The sequence below is a fragment of the Anneissia japonica genome, unplaced genomic scaffold (genome assembly GCF_011630105.1).
Source record: "Anneissia japonica isolate Jap-2015-1 unplaced genomic scaffold, ASM1163010v1 scaffold695_len1296351_cov181, whole genome shotgun sequence".
NCBI lineage: Eukaryota > Metazoa > Echinodermata > Crinoidea > Comatulida > Comatulidae > Anneissia > Anneissia japonica.
Window position 1 is genome coordinate 417,693 of NW_022740852.1, and position 27,015 is coordinate 444,707.

At 32.5% G+C, this 27,015-nt stretch overlaps 2 protein-coding genes across 2 annotated transcripts in view; one reads left to right on the forward strand and one right to left on the reverse strand.

Moving 5' to 3' along the window:
• LOC117118426 (phospholipid phosphatase 1-like) overlaps nucleotides 1-10,430 on the forward strand; it is a 14,509-nt gene extending 4,079 nt beyond the window's left edge. The window contains exons 2-7 of the mRNA XM_033263017.1: nucleotides 3,944-4,034; nucleotides 4,606-4,757; nucleotides 6,513-6,862; nucleotides 8,118-8,175; nucleotides 9,132-9,302; nucleotides 9,770-10,430. Coding sequence (XP_033118908.1) covers nucleotides 3,968-4,034; nucleotides 4,606-4,757; nucleotides 6,513-6,862; nucleotides 8,118-8,175; nucleotides 9,132-9,302; nucleotides 9,770-9,934 — 963 coding nt within the window. The 5' untranslated portion in view covers nucleotides 3,944-3,967 and the 3' untranslated portion in view covers nucleotides 9,935-10,430. The remainder of the gene's footprint in view (nucleotides 1-3,943; nucleotides 4,035-4,605; nucleotides 4,758-6,512; nucleotides 6,863-8,117; nucleotides 8,176-9,131; nucleotides 9,303-9,769) is intronic.
• A 3,660-nt stretch (nucleotides 10,431-14,090) lies between these two features.
• LOC117118380 (phospholipid phosphatase 2-like) lies at nucleotides 14,091-25,926 on the reverse strand. Its single transcript, XM_033262960.1, has 7 exons — nucleotides 25,305-25,926; nucleotides 23,995-24,155; nucleotides 22,610-22,938; nucleotides 21,296-21,353; nucleotides 17,503-17,679; nucleotides 16,471-16,591; nucleotides 14,091-14,451 (listed from the first exon to the last, which is right to left on the reverse strand). The coding sequence occupies exons 1-7, from the start codon at nucleotides 25,369-25,371 to the stop codon at nucleotides 14,417-14,419; spliced, it is 948 nt and encodes a 315-aa protein (XP_033118851.1). The 5' UTR covers nucleotides 25,372-25,926; the 3' UTR covers nucleotides 14,091-14,416.
• Between the last annotated feature and the right edge of the window lie 1,089 nt (nucleotides 25,927-27,015).

Below are 27,015 nucleotides of genomic sequence, written 5' to 3' on the forward strand. Positions count from 1 at the left end.
AGTAGAGAAAATCCGATCAGAATGACAAAATAACGTCCTACAACATTCTTACGAGACAGCACTAGTCCGTGAATTTGTGAACAAGATCGGGGATCTAAAGATGCAATCTCTACCGTGCATCAGTGGCGGCCCGCTGGATCTCAATAGAGATTCTTTAATAATATATAAATTTTGAAAGGCAAATGGGAAAAACCCATAAAACAGCAAAAGGAATCCTGGGACAGTTTAATTTCCTTAGACAGCTGGTTGTCAACGCGAAACATACGTGAGTCTAGGCCTAGATGTCTATGCTTGGTTATCTCTCTCTCTGGGCCGATACCGCTTATTCAAGCCATGAGCCTTATAACGGTGCGTCGCCAGTTTGCCCTATTATAAGCATCATGCGTGAGTGTGTTTAAAGTTTTGTGAGTCTGTTTTGTTTCTATGGGTTTCAGATCAGTATTTATTTGTTTCAGCCATGTGTGTTTTGGTCGACCTTTGCTTGTAGATACCCAGATTTACATGAGCTGTGCACATCAGTGACTTGGCCTTTGCCAACAACGAGGTTGACGACTGAATGCGGCTTTTCCCTCTTCCTTTGGGAGCGAAATACAGAGGCTTTTACAGCAATTTCCCCACCTGTTCCATGAAATAGATAACACTATGAATATATGATTCACTTGCATACCGCCTACCCTGAATTCTCTTTCGTAAAGTAGGTTGATAGAAAAGAAAATGTTCGCCAACTCGGTATTAAAGTCTAGCCACCATTGTCTAAGGTTTTCGTGACTTTGTGGGCGGGGCTTCGCGTCTTTGTCAACACGTCAATTTTACATAGGTATTTCCCTCACTTTTGCTACCAAGTCCTGGCAAACATACCCTATGCATGCAGAAACTCTTCCATAAATTCCCACACTTGTGCTACCAAATCCTCAAAAATACTCCCGTAAATGCGGCACCAACCCGTATAGAAATATTTAAGAGTGAGCCCCCTGGGGCTGGGCCCGATGGGAGAACCATGCTCTTTACTGAATAGCCCCTCCCCTGCCCCTCAACTTAAAGGACAAGAAAAGAAAAGGAAGCTACTTGGTCATTAGCTAAATATTCAGTTTTTGCTGGTTTTACAGAATGGAATGGTTCACTACAGAAATCCCTAAATTGATTATTGTACAATGCTGGAAAATTGGCCCTGATGCAAAGAATACAATCAACATTATTCTTTGTTCTAATTTTCAATTGAAAATATTGTATGGAGAAGTTAAAAATATTTAGTGTATTTTTCTCGTGAATATGATTAAAATGGATGCCAGGCCCGTACCAGCTTTGGTAATGGGGTGGGGGGGTGGATCTTTTCCAATCTGAGTGGAAATTTTGGGTTCCAGGGGTTCTCTTGAAAAATGTTGAAAACCATGACCGCCTCCTTTAATTCAAAATACTCTTCTTTCAAAGAATTACAATTTTTGTGAATTAAAACTGAATCGATTTGATATGTGCAAATATTGAAGAATCAGCAGAGGCTATACCATCCAAATGTAGTAGTCTACAGACAGGATCATATCATATACATCATCATCATCATCATCATCATCATCTTCCTTTACTGTGCAGAACGTCTTTTGAGTATAGTCGCACATAAAATCTACAGTGCATGTTATAGGCTTAGTAAGGCCAAGGCACATACCTATTGAACTACTTACTATGTTACAATAGTAGTGATGGTAGAATTGATATAGTGATTTATGAAAGATTATGAAAATAGTGACAATAAAGTTGTGTTCTGTCTTGGTCTACAGTAGTAGAGCGGAACTCCCTATTTTTTGGGGGATCGTCCCCCTCTCCCTGGTTACGGGCCTGGATGCTGACATACTCTCTGTCACTGGCACAGAAGTTATTATATTATCAGAGAAAAAAAGTAATTTTTATACTCTAGTGACATTATATTCAAGCTTCACAGGAAGAGCTGAGGAAATTAGTAATTTATTCAGTGTTGGTTAATGGTAGTAGACTTACTGTATATGGTGCTTTACGTCATTATAAAATCCTTTCAAAACTGCTTCAGTCAAGATCTATACATAGAAACCGAAAGTAAAATGATCTTAAAAACTACATGTAGCATTGTAACCTATAATCTAATTTGGATAAGGGCATCAAATGGGTGCAGACAAGTCCGTAGTGTTTAATGGGTCTACTGTATATACTGTAATGTTATAAAAGCAGTTATGTTTTGAAAAAGGTCAATAAAAAGGTGGTAATATAATAAAATTTGAAAATATTTTCTGAGAATTGGCATGTTTAAATCACCGAAAGACAACAAAAAAACAAAAACAAAAAAAAACCTCATCGCATAATCAATATCAATATACTCAACACATTTATTATTATACAACAAAAAAAACTATTATATATAAAGTAATTTAGAAATTTATATTCTTTATAATATATAAAAACATTTAAAAAGTGTTGTCTTGTTTTAACTTCAATAACGAATCATGCAGTATATAAACAAATAGTAGCTGCCTGTTGTAAAATAAAGTAGGAGCTGAAAATTAAGCCGGACACTCACTGCTTCGTACGACGGTTGTACGAGCGTCGCATGACGAATCCACATTTGCTTCCGGCGAGCGATAGACAACACAACACCGTCTGCTGATTGTTGGTGGCAATCTGAACGGATCCTCATTAAGAAGACAATCCGTTCGTTGCGTTGCCGTCGCACGCAGTGAGTAACCGGTTTTATAGTACAAGAAACCCTCCCCCACACACACACCAATCACCAAATGCCTTGTTGTAAAGTTAAAAACAAAATACGAAGATGGACCATGTTGATTTATTAATAATATTTTGATTGGGATAGAAAAAAGGAGAGTCAATTTCCCAAAAATGCTCCATCAGCAAATAGTTTAGTGTGCGCTATGAAATTTATTAACCACACAATCCACAATCAGGTGATTAAGTCGCAAAACATTAGCTGCATTTGGTGCATTTAAGGTCTCAAAACTTTAGCTTCGTTTGGTGGCACCATTTAATCTAGGTAGACGGCGGCCAACATTTCTTACAAACATTCAGCCAAATGTCAGTGAAAGTTGAGGCGGCAGCTGGGTTTTTATCGATGTTTGCATCCGTATGCAAGCCATCGTAAAGTCATGGTTTGCCGGAGTTGCGTTCAATTTAAATCTCCGAACTTCTGAAGCTGAGATATTCTAGGATTGTAGGTTTGTCTTGCAAGCTACAATTTAAAAACGGGTGACCAAATAATGAATTATGTGCTAAATTTTGATTTAATGCCAGGTAAGTTAAAAACGGAAATATTCTGTCCGAATGGGACTCATTCAAAAATTCAAGGGGGTTCGCTAATTTAAATATGCATAAATGAGCATTTAGTTTGTGATGCAAATGATTTGTTATGTGGGTTTTAAGTTATAACTAAACTACCAGCAACTTTCTGATTGAAATGTCTTTTGTGTCTGGTTCTGAGATAATCATACTGTAATAAATCCAAACGATGTTAATGAACTTTTTGTTGTACTCAGTTTTTATATTCCTTTTGTCAATCTTTTGTGAATGTTCTTTTTTTAAAATGCATTTCCATTATTATAATAATTGGTAAGTAACATTAGTATGAGTACCAATAACACTTTTACAATGTAGTTGCATACTATACTCTGATTGCACAATACTGGTATGTTTTAATTCACTGATTAGAAATTCACCCACATTATAATGGATTCAACCTCCATAGTACTACTAGTACACTGTAATTATATACTTTATACAAGCATTGCGTTTTGTTTGAGTGCAAACACACACACAGTGGTTTCTTCGTACAGTATTTCACATTTCTAATACCTGGCTATTAAGTGTCTCTACCTAATAGGTCCTCTATAATTCATAAAGCAGATGACCAACTTACATTGTGGATAGAAACCTATTCTTGATTCTTACTTAATGCTCCATATCTTTCCAGGCTCAGTGAGATCAAGCTGAGAAGATGGAAAAACCTGGAAGCCTCAAATTAAGTTACAAGATTCCTCTGGATGTTCTCGTCACTATACTATGTAAGTTATCATTTTAAAAGTTTTAATTGAAGTCATCAACATCACCATTCATCATTGGAAGCTCCTATCAGTGGTTTTAAATCCACACAAACAACTTTATGCCTCTTCTGCTGAGGACGATGGTAAGAAAGCTCAAGACCTGAAAGTGGCTCCAACAGGGCCTCAAAACGTCCACGCTTAGAAAGAGCTAACCAAAGCTAAAGTACAGTGTAATTATAAGCATTTGGCCGTCCTGAGGCAAAATAATGTAATTGAGGTTTTTTTTGTCAATTTTGAGATAATATCATTTGAGAGTATTTGAGATTGCCCCAAACATGATAAATGCAAAAAATGTGAAATTACTGCGCCTGACATGTTTCAAAGGTAAAACAACGTATCTTTGAATATCGTTAATAACTTTGCAATAAACCACCCTGAGTTGGAATTCAAATTATAATCATAATGTCTATATGATTTTGTTTGTTTCAGGGGGACAATACTGTACATCTTTAAATAACTTAAATGATTTTGTTTGATACCTATTTTTTTGTTAGTGTTAGTATATTTTTAATACTTTTTATGTATTTTTCAGTGGTACTTCCCGCTGCCATTTTGAATTTGTCTGCTAAACCTTACCAGCGTGGCTTCTACTGTGATGACCACAGTATTCGATATCCTTATAAACCAGATACCATTTCTACAACCGTTTTAATACTAGTTGGTGGTCTTATACCCATAATAACAGTAAGTTTTGTGTTAGTTTTTTTAAACTTTTTTCTGGTATTTTAATAAGATATTACAGTAATAATAATAATAATAATAATAATAATAATAATAATAATAATAATAATAATAATAATAATACAGTAATAATAATAATAATACAGTAGTAATAATAATAATAAATAACAACAACAATTCCATTCTTTTATAGCACATTTCATTTTTCCCAGACTCTGTGTTCTGATTTTTGGCAGATTTCATGCTTCAAATGTTGTTATTCTGTTCTTATATTTACACACTTTTCAAACATAGAAAATTATTATACAGCAGTTTATTACTGAGGGTATTACATACTTTTACCTACTTCAAATTTCAGATACGATTTGTTGGTTTTCTATTTAATTAAAAGAGAAAACCTCATTTGACATTAATTTAGCTCAGCCTCAATTTGTTCTTATTTTGTTCGTAATTTTTTAAGCAATTTCAGCCTCAGTGTTTTTATAAAATGCGTTATTATTAAAAAAAAGTGTATTCTTTATGTAGTAATTCAATTCCAAATTGTTAGTGTATATAAATAAAGTTTCTAATTGAATTCTAAAAGTTTTTATACACTAAGAGGATATTTTCAGTTAATTTGCAAGCCCGACTATTGTCTTTGTTGTTGTTACAGTCTGTTTATGTATTTTTGTTGTTGTGTATAACTGCTGTTGCCCATAGTTTAGCCAACTTCCTGCAGATATTTGACTATGGATTATGTTGTATTGCACATTGTTTATTTAACTCAGGGATGGGCATAAAAATCGGTCAGACACCCAAACTGTGATGTTTCCAGTGTGCTTCCAAAAACCTCCAAGTGCTACTTTTGCAGGTGATCGGCGTCAGGCCGTAAAAAACCAGGTGTTTTCTACTCAGTGTTGCTTGGCAGGCCGCACAGATAGGGTTTTTAATTCATTATTTCGGGTTGCAAAAATCTCTGTCGGGCCGTTTGCCCACCTGTGATTTAACTTTTCCCATTGTGCATTTACTTCTTCATAGTTTTTTCTCTGCAGCAGCAGTAAACATGGTTCAATCAAAGTGGCTGTATAGCAAAAGCACTGTGAAAAAATTATGTACCTTATTTACATAAATAAGTGCCCCGGGGCATTTATTGTTTAGAAGGTTTTTTGAGAAGGCATTTATTTGAGGGAAGCATTTATTTGTTTGGGTGTAAAATGAATACTGTATGTATATACTCATATAAACGACCTTTAATTTCATTGTAAATGTGAATATATAACACATAATTACCGGCAAAATTTGTTACTGCATGAAGATCCCAACCAGGTTAGAAAAAATGTAATTCTACTGGAGTAAAACATTAACAAATTTTGTTGAGAATAATTTTGCTTCCATATTATTTGTTTAAGTTCATTTACAGTAGGGGGAGTTTATTCAAGGAAAAAATAAATGCCCGAGCGTTTATTCAAGAGAGACATTTATTCCAAATGAGGCTCTAGAGAGGGTGTTTATTTGAAGGGGTGTTTATTCGAAGCTGGGCGTTTAATACTGTAAATAATAAATGATAGAAAGTTTCAGTATTGGATGTGTAGAAACAAATGGCGTTGCAAGCATAGCCATTCAATAAAAAATTTCCTTTTTAGTTGTATGTGTTTCCAGTGGGAATTGAACTTGAGGCCTCTCGCAGGTTCAGTTACACATCTTATACTATAATGTGTATTTAGATTTACATATGTATTTCTTAGAAAATAAAATTCATATATTATTCTTTCTTCCTAGATTATAATATGTGAGAGGATTCTATTTATACAATACCAATCTCATGAGGGCACTAGAATTACCAAGTACCAGTATGAGGCCCAGCGCTTGAGTCCTAACTTCCAAGTGAATGGTTATTTTGTGGCTCTTTACAAGTACATTGGCGGTTTCATTGTAGGAGGCTGTATCAATCAAACGCTTACTGACTGTTCAAAGTTCATAATTGGACGTCTGCGACCTCATTTTCTTAGTGTGTGTGCAATAGACTACATGCAATACTGCCCCCAAGGGTTTGGGACATTTATGTACATTGAGAATGCAACATGTGTAGGAGATGGTAGTGTTGGAGAGAGTAAAATTTTGGATGCAAGGTATTATGCTGATTGCATGGGTGTACCATTTTAAACTTATTATTTTATTGATTCATTCATTCGATACGATACGATTTATTGGGTTCACTTTTAGATCAGTGGCACCCATCACTTAGATGGTGCACCCATTAACAATATAAGCAAAGGAAAGCAAAAGACAGTTCAAAAACAACAAAAGGATAAATAGCATAACAAAAGCAAAACCAAGCAATTTACAGTAAAGTTTTACCCTTATTAGTATATCTATAAAAAAAAAATTCTTACTAAAATATAGTAAGTAAACTGAATGAAACACACTGAGCTGCACAACAACCTTTACTTAGAAGTCGTGTGAAGTTACCGGATTATGTATTTATTTTATTTATTTATTTATTTTCTTTTTCTACGGACAAGGGCAGAATCAAAGTAAAATTCAGTATAATGTTACAGGTTTGATTGGTTCATTCATTCATTTGGTGATTTATTTTATTGATTAATTGTTTGACTCATTAATTGATTCATTCATTTATTGGTTAATTCATTGATTGATATATTGATTCCTTCATTGGTTAATTCATTTATTTATTGGGTGATTCAATGATTCATCTGGTGGTTTAATGATTGATTGATTTTTTTTTAATTCATTGATTGATTTATTCATTTATTGGTTAATTCATTGATTTATTTAATTATTTATTTATTCATTGGTTGATTCATTGATCAATGCATTGATAGGTTGTGGTGTGGGATAGGATTTCAATAGTACAGCATTTTTCAGAATAGATAAATAAGTAGCACTTATTTCGATACATAAAATTGATATGCATTGAAATTTTAAAATTTAGTGACAAAACAGGGACACATTCCCCCATGCCCACCCATATCTCCCCCCAACCAAACGCATTAACTAGATCCGTGTCTGACAGTGCTTCAAGGTATTGTGGGTTTTTTTGTAAATAATAAATATTGTGAAGGATAAAAGAACATGAGTGGGGAAAACAGGTTTGTGGCACCAACTCTTCCTTTTACACAAACTTGGGATAATTTTAATCTTATCAATCCATTTCAGAATTTGGTTTTCCTCATACCCCAATATTTTTTTCTCTCATTTTTCATTTTTTTATTTGTATTAATATGAAATGCAATATTCCCTTGGCTTTCAAGCACACTACAAACTTGCCTAAATGATAATTTAAGTGTGCATGAAAGTTGTGCTTATATTATATTTATTGCAACTTATTAACAACTTGTTTACTGTATGTTTATTTTCTCATAGGTTATCTTTTCCATCTGGCCATGCATCATTTGCTTTTTATGCATTTATGTTCCTGTTTGTAAGTTGATCATATTAGTTAAGATACTGTATACGCCTACATAAATTTAACTAAAAAATCTACAAAATATTATATATATATGTAAATAAATAGATAAATAAATGAATGCATTCAACTGAAAATTAAAATGATAATTTTCCTTTCCCGTGAATGTTTAATTAATACTGTTCCCATAGACTTTTACATATACCCTTAAATTGTTGCCTGCCCATTTAAAAATATCAGCTTATTTAGCACATCTATCTGTGAATAGACCATTCCACAAGCCCTGCCTCTTGAGTATTGTTCTCAGGGTCCCACAAAACAATACAGTATATCATAAATGTATGTAAACACATGCGTTTGTGGGACAACATAATGTGTTTGTGGGACATGTGCGTATTACTGGCCCTGTTCTGATTGGTCAGTTATTAAGTTTGATTGACACTCCAGAAAGCTCCACTATTGAGAGTTAATAAATTATCAAATTGATTTAAATGAGCAATACAAGCTAAGCCTGAGCTTTTATCAAATTTTGGAGGTTTTTAAATTGTTGGGTGGCAGATAGTAGGGGAAGTTGCAATAGACTAGACCATTAAATGTAGACCAGTGAGTATACGTAAGCTGTAAACCCACTACATCGTGCAGGTGCAGTGAGTTCCCAGCTTAATATGGATAGCTTGTTGGCATTGTAGATCTAAAAAAAAAAGCCCAGAATATTATTTCAACATTTTGCTAGTGCCTTCAGTAATATCATCTTGATTTGCGAAGAATTTAAACCCACTTGGGCCAAGAATGTAATAACTGAATACATCAACATTTTACAAATTATAAAGCCAGTCGCAGTCCTTGTTTACTAACACAACCCAACACAAATATTCTGCACTGTACTAACAGACACTGAACACAAAAGGCTGTTGATGTACTATTTAAATATTGGAATGCTAAACTAAACAAAACTTGTTTGGTTTTTGTAGGTTTATCTGCAACTTAAAATGGACTGGTATTATATGCTGAGAACACTTCTGCAAACATGTTGCTTTGCATTTGCCCTGCTCACAGCGCTCTCTAGAGTTTCAGATTACAAACACCATACCGGGGATGTTATAGGTGGCGGGCTTCTTGGCACAGCCGTGGCATTATTTACAGTAAGTTATTGCAAATTTAATTAATTGACGTTATACAAAAATATTAAAAACAAATAACCCATCATGTAATTGTTATCTTCAACACGTTGGCTGCCAGCGACAAGTATACTCGTTCCACAGGTTATTACTGAGGGTGCTAGGGACGACTATACTCGTCAAAATCGGGTTAACATTCCAGCGTTTATTACTTCTTTTTTGTACATTGAAGAACGACAGAATTAACAGCTGGTAGTTCGGGGAAGATACACCTAGACGATCAGTAAAAAAAATTGATCTGACCAGCCCCTTAAAAATATATAAAAAAAAGTGTCTCCTACTAACATCAAATTGGGCCCTTCCTAAGTAATACAATTTTAATAATTATTTCTTCAATGATGTAAAAAGTTTTTGGCTAGGTTATTACTGACCTACCATGATACAAGTAATATAATTTGTTTTCAAAAAAACTTATATTCTCTTTTAAATAGACACTCTACATATGCAGATTGGTGGAAGTTTACAAACGTATGTGTGTGATTGAAAATCATGGGATTTTGCTTACACTTGCACCAGTACCTCAAAAAGACAACTATGGATCAGTGGAAGCAACACAATCACTGTCTCAGACCACAACAGTGTGTATTGAAGAATAATACGGAGATAATTTATATTTTGTCTATGTTACAAAGATTATGGCATTGATATCAGAAAAAAAAAAAGAATGAAAATGAACTTGCATTCTTCATACCACGTCCGCAAGTCTTAAAGAGTGTCCCCAAGGAAATTTTAGAGTTATTGACCAAGTGGCACTTAATTACAAACGGATTTAGTCATAATGTTGTCACATTGAAGTCACTGCAATTGCCATGTTATAGACTTTGTATATACTGTACTGTAATACAGTATTATACCATAATAGCTGCCATAGATTACAGATTACTGTATATGGATGCTTCTTTCTACATCGAATAGAAGCAGTGCGCTTTGGTTTATTTAAAACCCTAGGATGGCCTTCTTTTCGAGATTACTTTTGCAAACTAAGAAAGGAGACGCTTCGTGTGGAATTCAAAATTCTATTTACTTTTTAAAAAATTTTAACCATGCTTGTACAATAAAATACTATTGATACTGACACACTATTTTTATGATGAAAAAATAACATTGGTTTGACTCGTAAAGAAGACAATATTATCTTGATTAAAGATGTATTGTCCCTTGCTAATGTCAAAAAAATTTTAAAAAATAATTTTGAAATCAACTTGCTTATTTTGCAATAACATACAATTTATTAACTTGTTCATAGAAATAACTAAATTAAAAAAATGTGTACCCTGATTTTTAAACCAGAAAAGTATAATAAAAATAATAAAACATTTCCAGTGACTGGAAGTGTTTCTATCATTTTTTGCTGTAAACTGATGGGTAGGCATTTTTTAAATACACTAATTTCTATGTTCAAGTTGATAACATTTATTTTACTTCAAAATGTGCAAGTTAATTTCAAAAAATATATATATTTTTTTTTTTTGGTATTTAGCATGGGACAATACATCTGTGGGCTTCTTTTCGAGATTACTTTTGCAAACGTAAGAGTGTGCTTCTTTTCGAGATGCCCATAGGGCTTCAATTTTTTACGGAATGCTCTATCTTTTTTACAGTATAATTTATGCACTTTCTATGATATTGTATTTTTAAAATTTATGACAAAATAAATGATATGGAAATTTAGATAACTAACAAGCTTTTGAATGTAAATTATTGATAAATAACAGCTTGTAACTGGGATTTGTTAAAGGGGAAGAGTTAACCGTGAGAGCCAGAAAGTAGAGGAGATCCTGGGGGAGTGCTGCAGTGCTGAGGCATTCCAGCATACAAATGAACTTTTTCATTTTGATTTTATTTAATACAAAGTGGAGGCAGGTTGGGTTCTGTGATTAAATAATCACACAATGTAACTGTCTTTTTAAATGACATTGAACAATGTCTAAAAGTAATATTCATTTTTTGGTAGAGATTACCCACCCATTTTCCACTTCATGAGCAAAATACTGACATGCAACAGCCCTTTTTCATGTTGATTTTTAACAAAAACTCAGTGGGGGATCCAGGGAGTGACTTTCACAGATGGAGCCCCAACCAAAGTAAGGCTGAGGTAAGAAAAGTTCAGATTGTGGCACCTCTAGATTGCCAGAAATGGCACCCTCATACTTTGAATATAATTTTCTTTTTTCTCCAAATTAGTAGAAAAGCGCAAATCCACTATTGGAACCATACATACACAATGGCAAATTAAAAATTGATATGTCTCTAGTTTCTGTCTTCTCCACACCTTATAACCGTAAACTGTTTTAAGCCATTTATTTTCACCACAGATGAACATAAAACAATTTCCTTACAATTAAATTCTTAGATTTTTATCTCTTCTAATGGATCTTGAACGAAAAATGTGTGGTTTATAAAGGGAAGCTCCACCTTTCCTGTCTATGCTACCTGCATGGTAACCCAACACAAATATAGCCTTCTAAATTTTAACATCCTTTTATGAATAATGAAGGCTTCCTTTTCGTTCATACAAAAGATTTACAGATAGCCCTTATTTCACTAATATTAATATGTAAAGAAGATTGTATTCTATCATCACATTAAGGCCTACAGATGGCATATAGATCTCAAGATTATCCCTTATATGTCTGCACTCCAGATTATAATTAGTACTTGAGTCGAGAAAAAAGACATAACAGAAATTGTGTTTTGTCCAGATAAGCTGTCAAGGAACAGGAACGACCCTAGATCCAGGCATATACGACCTTTTGTAAAGAGAAACTTTAAAAGCTAAAATCTTTACAAAATGTTATTACACAATGAAGTTAGGCATAACAAAGTGGCTAGGATAAAAGAATATTAATGTTAATGGAATAAACAAAATTGGATAAATTATTATGGTCAGTGACTTACATTATTTTCAGACTGCCTTCTGTCTAAGGTAAAGTTAGGACAAACGTAATATTTTACATGCGTGTTACTTCCGACAGCTGTCCACACGATGCTTATTCTTTTCACTTTACTAGACGCAGGGTTCCCAGAACGCCGCCCTCAGCGGCGAGTGCGAAGCACAACTCAGGGGCAAAAGTGGAACGTGAAATTTGGATATGGTTTTGTAGTCAGATTTGCGAGAAAAACTTCAGCTATGCGTATTTCTCGACTGAGACGTCTGTGGGAGCTGTAATTTGTATGGCAAGGAGATTGAGCAACCCTTCATTCATATTAAGGGAATTTACGCCCAGAAACTTTGTAGTTATGAATATTTTGGTTATAATAGAAAATATTCATTTTTTGGCGACGTCACACTCACATTAGTTAGCATGCATACGTCATAAGCTAGATACGTCACCTTTTCCTGGTAAGGCAAACTTTCCCGGCGTGCTTTTTTCATGGATAAACAAACACCACTGCTTTGCACATGGATGCCTTGCCCAAGCCAGGGCTACAAGAGCCGCATTGTTAGCATTGTATACTTAAATAAGGTACCTCTGCAAATGAATTATTCTTAGTTATTTTTTTTCTTATTTTAATTTATTTCTTCCGAAAGTGTACTTTCTATCACATATAATTCCAGTCTTAGTGAGGCCTAGTCTTATGCCTCATCATCCCCCGCTACACAGTACATCAGCAGCCCCTCCCCCATACAGTACAGACGTTTGCTAGGTAACAACGTGATTGCACCTTCCTTCCCAGGTGTTCATGTAACATTGACATAATTGTTAGCTAACCAGTTGTGTGTATTTCTTTGTGAAAATGAGTACCGCGGCGTACTCATTTTCACAAAGCATTTGCATCCCCTTTTGGAAAGAGGGATTCAAAATAATTGCTAATTAAATCAATCACCGTAATTTAGCTTACACTTATGAATTTAGGGAGCACTTAAAATGTGAAATAATCATTTCACTACCCGACAAACTCTGAACTTTATTCATACATTAGGCCTACATAATAGTTTCAAATTGCTGTATACTCCAACTTACTCCTGAGACTGCTCAGGAGTAAATCATCTGTAGTAACGTAAAAGTAAATTTACAAAGAGTGTCTTCACAGGCACTACCCAGGGCTTATGACAAGTAAACTGCTACTTCAAAGCTTACTGCTGACTCGTCTGAACGTGCCTTTAGTCATTTGATACCAACCTAGATTTTGAGGTCATGGGTTCAACTCTTGTTAATTTAATCAATACATTAAATGTCTGCTTTCTTACAAAAATAATGTCATTATTATAAGTCCTGAAAGATATACGGATTTCTGATTATTTCTGTATGTTACCATCAAATACATCAATATTAATGCCGTAGTCAGCTTTTTGAGACAATTTTCTATCGGGTCCACAAAGAATGGGTCCAAATTTCTTAAAATGGGTCTAAATTATGCTGTTTCTTGCAAAAATGAGTCTGTTTTTTGAATAAAGGACCCAGATTTCTCATATTTTGCATAAAATTAGTAAACTTTTAGGACAATGGGTCCATATTTTTTGCTAAAATGGGTCAACTTTTAAGAAAATTGGTCTACATTATTTGAATTTACACGTAAAGTGGGTCCACCCCGATACTGTACTGTCCTGCACTGTTTAAAAATCCTGGCTACAGCACTGTTCATCATCATCATCATTTAAATTATAATTTTTATATATAGTGACTGATAATATGGAAAGGTTTATATCTCATGTTTGATCACTCTAACATACTTCATTGTTTTTATAAGTGATTGTTGAACACAGTTACAAAATAAATGAAAACAAAAACAAGCTAAACAAAATAAATCATATATTTTTTTTTATATCTGATTAAAAACTTAAGTGACAAAAATCAAGAACATGCACTGAAAATGACTGATTTATTATATATTATCACTGAATAATTATCATACCTACATGAAAATGTATTCATTTAAAATTGCATCATTCTTATTTTCTTCTTAAAACAATCAATCAGAATATTTCAGTACAGTATGAACTGAAATCTGTATGCTGCATTCAAACATGCATATAACGGTAAGTGCCACAAAATATTCAATTGCAATAAGTTTCTTTTGCCTAAAGACATACCTTAAAAAGGGGCAACCAAGGTACCAACAATTGTACATATCCATCAGAAATCTATATTATTGCAATATAAGTGGTATTCTACAATATATAAAAATAAGATAAATTAATTTGATCACAAAACTTTGAAATTTACAAGAATCAATCTATAAAAATATATAAATATTGTAATTAAACATAATAGATAGAAAATCATATAAATAAAGTAAACATTGGAAAATTAATTAAATTTTCAAATAATTATTTGAACTGGTAGGAAAATTTGAGCACTGTATCACCACAAAATTAGTCTTGGTTGGGAAATCAAAATGTTTATGGTATAGTATACTTAAATAAACCACATATGATTTTTAAATAAGTTCATGAAAGCTGATCCAGAATTTTGAAGTTTAGAAAGTAAAATTAACAATAAATAATTCATTTCATTTTTTGTCTTATAAAAATATTACTGTATACGAAAATCAAGGAAAGAAAAACGAGACAGGATTTCGAACAAGAACTGCATCAAAACTCAACAACATTTAAAAGACAAGAAACATCTAATTTTTGAAATACTATATTGATTTGAATAAAAGCCACGGGATGTTTATTTAGAGGCGTTTTACATTTTTACTTGAGGTGTTTATTCAAGGGAGACATTTTCTTTTTTGTTGTAAAATGTATACGTATATACTCAAATAAACTCCTCTATTAATTTCACTGTTAAATGTGGAAGTACAACACATAATCACCGTCAAAATGTGTTATTGTGCTGGTGATCAGAAAAATTATTGATCCCAACCAGGTTAGAAAAAATGGTGTTTATTCCAAATGAGGCTCTAGATGGCGATGTTTATTCAAATAAATACGGTAAAGTAAAATATATGTAAAAATGTACATGCAATATATTCTAAAAATGCAAGAAAAAAATATTAATATCCAACTGTTTTTATAAAGATAGAACACTTTTTAAAAAGAGCTTAAATTAAAAAGGTGCTTTCAGTACAACTGGAAATTAAAACAAATCACTTTTCTGATAGTACACAAAAAGTGTAGTATCAAAAAAATATTAAAGTACTACAAAGCTTCATAAAAATAATAACATATTTTGGCATTGTCTCAATGTCCAACAGTACATCCCATTTCATGAGAGCCATTATAAATATTAAATAAGAACAAAGTAGCATAGAAATATTCTTAATACAGTACCTCAAATAACTCAAATTTATGCATAAAATAAAGCGGTAAATTACCGCTTTATTTTATGCAATTTTATGCAATTTTATGCAATTATGCAATTACCGTAATTGCTGTGCCTAGAATGAATAATTACTGTAATTTCTTGAAACTATCTATTCATTATCCTGTTAAAGACGTTGGTTAGAGAGAGCTTAAAGAGCTGAGCGCTCCCAGTGGGAGTGTGTTTGTCATTGAGTTACTCATTCAATTTCCTATAACCCAGCACACATCCTAGATTTTGCACGTAGCTCTAGAAACAGCAAATTGTTACAGTGTGCCACACAATTATCTTTGATTAAAAATCTGAACATAACAAAATTATATAGAAGAATTAATTTCTTAACAAATTTTAGATATTTTACTTTTACATTAAACAATTGTAATGCATTTTAAAAGATATTTGATAAAATATTGAGATATTATATACAGTTTATTCAAACAGAAACAAATTACCGCAATAATTATTTTGTATTCTATATAAACTTTGGGTTTTATGTATTTTTAAACGATTATTAAACAATGTTGTAAACAGACCTGAATAGTACATTTTTGCTTTACTCATTACAATTATTATTGTGTTATCATTTTATTATAATTTAAATGTCTCTGGAATCACCGTGCAGTGTTAAAATTTCTTTGTAATTTTAAAGACAATAAACTGCCTTATATCTTTAAGAAAATTCAATAAAATATCTTTACTGAGTAGTAACAGTAATTCAACATTCTGGTAGCTTCACAAATTTCTATAAATAAATAGGGGAGGGGAACCATATACCCCTATGCATCACTGGTCTCCAAATATGATTTAAAACACAGAACTCCTAGTCGTCAAATTATATACAGGTATTAGAGTAGAACACGTTTGTAGGACCTGCTACTTACGAATTGACTTTTTGCTACTCGTTGTGTTCATCTCAACTAGCATTGTGTCTGTGCCGCAACAGTCATGCTCATGTTGGTCTTGACCGCAACGATGATGAAAAAGATTTGACAACCAAAAAACCTGTCAATAAAAATAAATTAAGATAAGCTAATTAGTATTATCCTGATTACTGCAGAAGTCTTTGGAAACCATGCATTTTGATACACGTATTACTGTTACACAACATAATTTAACATAATATTTAGTTTATATATTCATTTTCCTTTGTCAAAATAGTCTGGTTAAGATAGCAAATATTTAGGAATGAGCTCGTTGGAGTTAACAGCCAAAAATGTTTAGTTTAAGGAATAGGCATAGTTTATTTTAAGGAATATACTTGGTTTATTGGTTAAAAATTCAATTGTTGAATTGCATAAAATCAGATATGCCATATATTTTATCTGCAAAATAGAATTTAAGTTTAACGGGCCTCCTATTTAAAAGTTCCCTGAGTTTCTTGGAGGTCCTTTTCATCACTTACATTTATCTTAATACTCATATTTGAATTATCTTAAAAAATAGATAAGCCGTACTAGTCTAATATATAATAGAACTCAGGATATTCAGTACTTTTATGACTAGTTTATTTATGACAGTACACAAGCTTTCGTGCACACAGTGCACTTCTGCACACAGTGCACATTCACCTGAAGAAGTGCACTGTGTGCACGAAATCTTGTGTACTGTCATAAATAAACCAGTCATAAAAGTACTGAATATCCTGAGTTTTATTTTCTATTGAATTATCTTATCACTGCATCTGCTATTGTTATTGTTAGTTTTTATATTGATGAATAAAGAAAAAATTACTGAATAAAGAACTGATTGATTGATCTGCAAAATGAACTTCGTACATTGCATAGGTGGAATAATAAATTAAAGATGGTGGGATTAAATAATTATGTCTATTAACAGTCTTCGTTTATAAGAAGCTCCAGTAATGTGCCTTTATAAGCCTTGGTTATATCCAAAAATATCAAGTTTATACTTACAATGATTAAGGCATAAATTGCACCAATGAAAGCTCCACAAAACACATCGCCAAGGTGATGCTTGTTGTCAAGCATACGACTGACACAGACATAGAAAGCGAGGTACATAAGGCATAGCTGGGTGAAGGGTTTCAACAGGTATGATCCATGCCAGCTCCAGCGACTCTCAAGGTACAGCTGTACAAGCAAATAGAAATTTATGTTAAGAAGTTCAAATCTACATATTCATTACAGCCAATCCAAGCTCGGGATGTTCAAATTTATTACAATGATGGGCACATTCAAAAAAATTTAATAAAGCAATGTTTTATTGTGACATTGAACTACTGTATCTGCTACCTTCCAGCGAGTGGTGTAATGCTGGGGGCCTATGGCTTTCAGAGACCATGGTGGCCATTTTTGGCTCTAACGGAAATCACCTCCGCCGTTATACATGCGAGGGATAATCAGGGTCGTCGGAACCGCATCGGTTGGCCGGACCACTTTTTCTCAATTATAATTTAACAATTTTAAATAAATATATACGAATACCTAGAAAATAATTATATGAATTTATTATTAATATTCACATCACATAATGTTTTATGTTATATATTTAAACAAAAATCCACCATGCGCTTGTTTTTATATTACATGTACCTTTCAATTTTTGACAATATTTATTTTTCGTAAATAAAATAATTTTTAAAATATTTAGAGGTATAAATATAAAATAACAATTAAATATTTATAACATTTTGGGGGTTGGGCAAATAAGTAAAATTAAATTGTACCAGCAGTATGTTACTTGAAACTCTATGGTGTTCATTTATTTGTAGGCCTATTTTTAAATATAATGATAGCATATTGCATCATGTGTATTCTTAACACATTTTATTTTGCATATTGTTTATATTCCACATAACCCTGCACGTTGTGTAATTATAGTAGGCAGTTATTCCATTGTACAGTATTATAATGTATTAAATAATGTACAGCGTATTGTACACCTGTGTATTTATAACACTACATAATTTTATACATTATGGATTTCACAATACCTGTCAACTCGTATAAATATAATAAGCCTATAGTCATTATTATTATTCGTATTGTATTTATATAATGTGTTTGTGTTTCTTGGACTTTATCTATTAGTATTATTGGATGCATAAACAACTCAATTCATCTAGTTACAGCAGTGATAAGAGATTAAATTTTGAACAAGTTATCATTTCCCAAAAGACTACATTGATTTAAAATAGGCCAACGAATTGTGAATTGGTCATTATTTTGTGTCATGCTACTACCTTCTGTATCCAGATATAACATTTTTAAGCTGGGTGCTCTTCTGGACCTACTCTTTAGCATTATGTACAGGGCATTTTTGTGAGTGTAGCCCTAATGTTTTTGAGTTTTACCAGAAGAATAGGATGCCCTGAAAGTCAAACTCTTTTTAAATATATTCTCCCTGTGTGGGGGTCCCTCATGAACATTACACACACACATTCGCTCCAGGTGACAAAGTCAACTATGGGGATCTCTTCGGTCAGCTGTGAACATATAATAAAGGCATGCTCTGATCAAAGTTTTTTAGGCCTGTACAGGCACTATCACTCCCATACAGCATCTTTAAGTGAAGTTACAAGGCTGACCTGGAGGTCAAAGATACTTGATACGTAGAGACATCGCAAAGAAAAAATGTATTGGGTTTTTTTTTTCTCTCTTTTAAATAAGCAGAGAAAAGATTATAAAACAATTAATAAACAAAAAAGAAAAACCACAAAACAGGTGCAACAATTAACGTACAGTATTTCATCATTGAGTATTGGTGATAATTTTTTACTGGTTTTTGTACGATTTAAATAAATTATCTGAAGTCTGGGATGAAGAAAAAGTTTATTTAATAATGTACTTTTTATTATTTTATTTAGTATTATAAGTCAACTCCCAATGTTATTTGCCTATCACCCAGTCCAATAATTTTTCAGATAGTGGACACTTGGTTTGATTTTTTTAGGTTCATGTGCTAAAAAATACCTCATATATTTGTTACTGCAAAAAGATATCGCGCACAGCGATAAAAATTTAATTGTAATTGAAAATTACTTTCATAAAACAAGGTTAATTAGAAACCGAAGAAAGCTAGCTCTTTCAAATTAAATATTAATAATGAACAATTAAGGAATTTCTTGAATCAATGGACCGTCATAAACTAAACAAACAGAACGTTTAATAGGAATATTCTAGACCTATTTTAAAGACTCAAGGAACGAAATTAGATGTAGGCCTACGGCCACGCAGAAAGTTCGCCAAGGCCTCCTCCTACCTAGCCTACTGCAGCCTAGTTATGAATCATCGCACACGATTTTACCTGTCTGCATTGACCAAAAAGTGACTACTCCATTCTCCCTCAAATGCTTTTTTTATTTCTTTGAAAAATGTCCATCAAAAATAGCATTACAAACAGTTCAAGTTCTTCTAACAAAATACAAATATTATTGATTGTATCCGTATTGTACTGCTGATGTGTAACGTTGCTATCTGTGACTTAACGTGCGTGTACTACAGGAGGAGCACAAATCAGCATATGCACAGCGTAACGTACACAGTATACTGAACATATCACTATAGCAACCAATGACTGCTACAAAAGTTGATTATCAAGACTAACATTAAAAGACAGCAATTGACTTATAAAGAAATTAGTAGAAAATGCATCGTACTCTAGAAGAAAAATATACTTAGGTTTAAGACTCAATGCATTCAAAAATTTCCTTCGGACATTGCAGGCCCTCAGAAAATTTTTCCAAGCATTATTCGTATAATAATTTTCCTAAGGTGTACTACTGCAGAGCTCTACTAATTGCTTATTAGCATTTTTTTAAATGGAACATTTTGAAAGGTGTTTGGCTGCCATATAATTATCGGAAGTCATTTAAAAATTTAAAATTTTAAAAATCCAAAGATTTATTGTCAAAAATAGTATAAAATATCGGGACCCCAGACATGGATTTTTTGCCCCTTTTGCTACAACTGGAATATGAACGCGGCTTAAACGTATTGGCATGTAGAAATGCCATACAGTAGTAATGAAAAAAAAAATGGGGAAAAAAGCTTTCATACACAATTTTAAGATGCTATAAATATTGTGTAATAGATAACTCTTTTGTTGCCACCCCTGGAATATGAATATAGCTTAAACTTATTGACATGTTGAAATGCAACTGTAATAAAAGTGGGGGGGGGGGACCCATCCTAAACAATTTTAAGATGGCATAAATATTGTGTATTATGACCATTGTTACTGCATGAAACCTAACTTGCAAACAGAAATTCTTGACGAGTAAAGAAATAAGTTCTGTAGTAATGAGGCTCAAATTCGACTTCCGTTGCAAGCAGTGTGGCCCATTATAAATCAAATACATGTGCAAATAATGGCTTTTTTATAGGAAAATTTTAATCAGATTATTTTTCAATTGCTGTATATAAATGGTCTATGATTCATATACAAGTGTGGTAAATGACTAAAAATCATATAAATATAATAAATATCATATAATTTAGATTAGAATTGCAATACTATAAATATAAAAATATTGTTTCAAAAAATGTAATTTTATTGATGCTTGTTCTTTTCTGGATAAATTAACCTAGTCAAGTGTACCCCACTAGTTGTCAACAGGATAGATATGAAAATGCAAAAGTGCTTTGTAAACAAAAGAAATTGCACTATTTTAATTCTAATTTATATATTATGATATAGTAACAACATAACATCTATACTTATAGTAAAAGAAAAAGATTTAATTACCGATGCATACAACATGAAGTAAACTGCCAAGGCTGAATGTCCTGATGGGAATGATCGCCTAAAAAAAAAAAACACTTAAATTAAAATGTTTATACAGTATACTTTTAGACATTATCGAAATATGAATTTTCTCACATTCTTACTTAGGCGAGACTTTTTTTATTCCTTTGATTCTTGTACTTATTTATTTAAAGATTATTGGAGGAGGGTGGAATAAATATAAAAATAAAATTTTGTTTTCTTATTTAGCAAATAGTTTTGCCAAAATCATCTAGATGGAGGAGGAAATAAGAATACAATTTTATTGGTGAATGTAAAATGGTTAAATGCTTCAAATTTATACAATTGGGAGAAAATATACATATCTTATCTTTGGAGATTTCAAGGCAGCAGAGGGCGAAATAAAAATAAAGAAATCTTTTATCTTTTTCTGAAATTTCCACTTTTTTGTGGCGGCGGTGTGCTACTGTAATTGGCCAAAAAATAAAATCTTAATTTTATTCAAAATTATCAATATTTGCAGTCAGTGGGTTCGCTGAACAAGTTATAAAAAAAGTGCTTATCAGTATGTTATTTATTAATATCTTATTTTTAAAAAAACAATACAATACAATAACAATCCTGTAGCTCATTATTTAAACGGCTCAAGTATGTTATTAAACCCCAATGATATACAGATTAAATAAAATTAAGTTTTATGCTACTTTTATAGACGTCATACTACAGCAACCCTAAATTGATTGACACTTCACTATAATAAATGCACTAAGAAGTTAGAAACAAATCATATGCATGCTGTTAACTCTCATATAATTCCCAATAAATTTTTTTTCTTGCAATTTTAATGATTTTTAACTATGGAATATTCTATATTTTCTCATATTTTTATTCATTGCAATTAGGACTTTATATCTGTATTTTGAATTCTTTTTAAAGAGGGCCTCTTCAAGTCAGCATTGCTGTTGAGCCATCCTCTCAAAATATTGTTGAATAAATAAATAATACATTGAATTCTAATATCTTAAATACAAAGTGAAGTAAACAATCCACATAATGGTTTTTTTTTCCCATAGGATTTTAGCTTAACAAAATCTCTAAATTTTTGAAACATTGATTAATAAGGCCCTGTCCAGCCTATCACATTTTATTTGACAAAAACATGTGACATACCTAAGTATGGTAATGATGAAATCACATCATGACCATACAGTATATAGGGATATCATGACTATATATGGGCATACAATAGTTTTTGGTTTTTTTTTTCAAATAAAAAGTAATAATCTGGAGAGTGTTTAAGGTATTTAAACAGACCTTGATGCCAAAACATCTTCAATTGGTCCTGTACAGACATCATCCACAACGTAAGCTCGGAACGGACCATTATTACAATCCACCAAAGTTAAATTAACTTGGCAGACGTCCAAGAAATTTGGCCTTAAGCGACCGACAATATTTTTCGTGACGTCAAAGGTGACCATGGTGAGGAAAAGGCCAAAGGCAAAGAGGATCCAGTACTTGGCTACTTCATAGAGCACAGGATGGACTGGAAAACCGCAGCACCGGTTCACGGTATCAGCCTGCAAGTACTGTATGCCTTGTTGTTTGCGTTTGTTGTATGTAATGATTTCAGCAATCAGGATCTGAAGGGTTATCATTAAGAAAAAGATTTAGTCATGTAACACATAGTGGTACAGTATCTATATTCCACTTTTACTTAATTTAAATCATAGTAAATAATCTGAAAGAAGGTTGTAGTTGGCACAATGGAGATATCATATTGTGGTATATTTGGGTTCAGGACAATGTGCCATTGTTGCAATAATTACTAAAACAAGTTACTAAAATAAATCTGTAATAATAATAATAATTAATAGTAATAATAATAATAATTATTTTTATACAGTAATAATATAGTAACATAAATACAAATACTGTACTGTGATACTTAACAACAATAATGACAATAACAATTACAATAATTATAATTAGAATAATTGAGAATAACAATAACAATATACAGTAATAAATAAGTATTGTAAATTAGTTAAAAAATAAGATTTTATTATCTTATTTATTTCAATTCAATCACATTGAGAAAAATCCTGATATTTGTAGAGACAGAACCCAAGACCACATATTAGAAGGCAAGAAGCAAAGAAATCCTTGCAACAAACAAGTTAATTGATGATTACCACAGCAAGGAAACCAATCCTTGTACAATATCCACTTTACAGTAATTGAAACACAGTGTGAAAAAATTAAGGGAAATATGCTGAAATAGATGAGTAATAGTGCAGTACTATGTAATGCATTAAGAGCATCATGAGCAATGGAAGTACAAACAGAGAAGTGGCATTAGAGGAACGAATGGGTTGAATTAGGAAAAGGAATTGGTAGGATTAGAAAGGAGAGATATGTAGGATTAGTGAGAGGGATGGGTGGTGGAAGCAGGGAGGATAGATGGGATTAGAGAGGGATGCGAGTCTAGATAGATTCATGAGATTAAATTGAGAATGTGTGCTGTGAGAATAATGATGGATATGATAAGTGAATGGGTGGGATTAGAGAGAGTCTTGGTGAAATTACAGTAGGCAGAGAGGAGTTAATAAAATTTAAGATTAGATGGGTTTAGGAATGAAACAAATAGATTACAAAGGATACTGTATTTCAACTATTAAATTTAACATAATACTCACAAGTAAACAATTCATAATGATTCCGACACTATAAACGACTCCAATTGGTACAGTAGAGGGGATGTATGGGTAACTGATAGAGGCATCGTCACAGTAAAACCCCTGAATGAATAGTGGAAGATTCAATCCAGGAACTCGAAACAGAATAGCAATAATTACAACTGTAAAGGAAAAACATTTGGAAAAATGTTACATCAGTGCTGCAACACCAATGACTGCTAGCGTGCTTCTCTTGCGGATGAATTTTGTATTATGTTTGATTTTGCGATATTTCATTTCATTTCATTTATTTCTCTCAAAACATATAAACGAAAGACAAGAACAATCAGACGCAATCACAAAAAAACAAGAGAGAGGAAAACCAAAAAGCAAACTTAATCAACTATTGAGTGGTTTCCCCATTACATATAAAAATATAATAAATAACATCAATAAAAATAAAAAATAAATCATTTTTCATAAATTTGAATAGTTAAAATATAAAAACATGCAGGAATCAAAAAGGAGTCAGAAAGGGTCTGCAAAGAAATATAGTAGGCAGCAGAAACATTAGCATATCAACACTGCTAGGCTATTCATCGAGAAAATGGTAATCTGAATCTCCTAATTTCTCAATTTTTTTTATGCTTTAGCGTAAAACTAAAATGTATGCCAATATTTTTCCATGGTTTATAATAATCAGAGTAATGCATATGCATTTTTTTCTTTTAAAAAAATCTTTTTTTTTAGTGAAATTTTGCTGGGAATGGGGCTTTAAATTGTAACTCTTTCATTCCCAAGTATTAAATCCACTTTTACAAAATGAAGCTTTTAAATAACACAAAATCATTTAACTTTACCAATGAGGTTTTTAGATTAATAGGGCCTATTTTTATACCTCTTTTTTCACAGAACTTTCTTTATTATTTTAAGGTGTACTGTAACCAATCCATCTGTTGTATAACTATAGGCCTAATTAATATTAAAAAAAAGCAGTTAATTTTTTTTGTTAATACAATAAATAAAATAATGAATTGAGGCCTAATTTAAGTAATTATATCAGATATATCAAGATCTAGCATAAATGTAGGCCTAGTCTATATCATGTTACCTAGGCCTAATGTAAGGTAGAGATATAGGCGGAATGTAGGCCGGCCCACCCTTGGATTCCAGACCTAAGCTAGGCCTAGCCTTCTCCCTTTGGCCCAGACTAGACCCCAACTAAAAGGCCTGCTGCATGCAGTGCCCCATCATTATTGTCAGAAACAGAGAAGTGAGGCCTAGGATACAGTAGGGTAGGAGCGAATGAGGAATACTGGAAGATAACTTACCGATAAGAAAAACTAAAACATCAAAACATCGAAATACTTGAGGTGCACATCTTTTACACGACGACATCGTTAATCTTTGTATTTAAAAAAGGCTAGGCCTATACAGACTGACTTATCATTTGTGATTTTTGTGAGCAGTATAACCACAAGAGACAAACAGCAGCAAGAAAAAATTCCGAACGGAATGTTTATCAAATGGTACGCCCTCTAGCTCCAAACTGCGCCCTAACAACAAGCGGTGCTACAAGCCTTTACAACCCGAACAGTGTGGCCACAGCGGGATTTATCCCAAGATCTTGGGATTTTTAATTTAACTTTTCATATCTTGGGATTTTTAATTAACTTTTTCACACTTTGGGATCTTGTGATTTATTGTTAACTTTTCATTAAATCTTGGGATTTTTGGAATGATATGGAATTTAAAATTTTGTTTCTATCAAGAAGTGAACAAATAGGCTACTAATGGCCTTATCATAACACCATAGTTGGCATTTATGAATGCAGGCTGTTTATTTGTTCAAAATAAAAGACCTATTATTGGAAGCTTGACAGTATAGTATTTTTTTCAATTCTTCTGATAAGGCTATTGTTTAAAGCCATTTTCATCATTTTACAGAAATAATGTAATAAGGTGCATGTGTATGTTAAATCTCTTGATTTGTACCATTGGCAGTTACGCTATACGGACCGAAGGGCTAGAGCAAGAATATTGCACTTAACTAATGCCAGGAAATCTTGCACCGTCCCATACTTGCAAATGCTTTTCAGTGTTTAATTTGACAATTAGAAGTTCAATAAAATTCATCAAAATACTTTACTCTTCTTACCAGATTACACCTATCGAAAAAAGAAGTTAAACATTATTATGCTACTGGAATATTTTCTGTTTATATATAAATAAAATAAAGACACAAATGCCCTATCATTTTTTTATATATGATTTTAATTTGTATAAGACATTGGCGGATTAGAAAAGTGTCTCATTGATAGGACCGAACTAGAGGGGTTTGCTTTAAAGTTGGAATTAAGATCCAATACACTACCACTGAAGGATATACGTCGAGGTGGAGTGTAAATAATAATAGAAAAATGCATGCAGTATGTGATTTAAATTCTGATGAAGACACTCGCCATTTCCTTTTTATTTCGCCCATAGCGTACGTCTCTGGAAGAAACAAATTAAATAAATTACAAATCGAATTAGACCATATTTGATATGGCAATCAAGAATTATTTAATACATAGGTACGGTATCTTATGTCTGATGTTAAGGCTTGAATAATCCTGGATTGTTCAACATTACTACTTGGCAGTGAACTCGAAGCTATAGTCTTTGACAGATTTTGTGGTTTGTTAAAAGGGCTTGGAATCTTAGAAATGACTTGCTAAATTATTGGCCCTATTATTCAAACCCTTTGGTTTATTATCTGTTTGTTCAATTTCTGCATTACACTGTGTTCCGTGTTCAAAGTTAGGTTTTAATTAGAATCTGTAACTTGTTCCATTCTCACGAAAGAAAAAGAAATACTCATTGGGAGGGGGAATATTTGAAGTATTTTTATTTAACTCTGCGGGTTGTGGGGGGGGGGGGGGCGTCACTGGATGAATAGAGTATCATCCAGAGTTTCATGTATGTTCGGTGTTCTGAGCATCTTAGTTATTTTAAATTTTAATTTATTTGTTATCCAGTTTAATTCATTTCCTTTGTGAT

What these genes read in the sequence shown, in the direction of transcription:
- LOC117118380 (XM_033262960.1), bottom strand. Translation starts at nt 25,371, where the DNA reads ATGTCGTCGTGTAAAAGATGTGCACCTCAAGTATTTCGATGTTTTGAT. An exon ending in CAATTTATGCCTTAATCATT is followed by an intron (nt 16,592 to 17,502) that starts GTAAGTATAAAC and finishes TTTTATTGACAG; the next exon opens with GTTTTTTGGTTGTCAAATCT. An exon ending in GAGTAGCAAAAAGTCAATTC is followed by an intron (nt 14,452 to 16,470) that starts GTAAGTAGCAGG and finishes TATATATTGTAG; the next exon opens with AATACCACTTATATTGCAAT.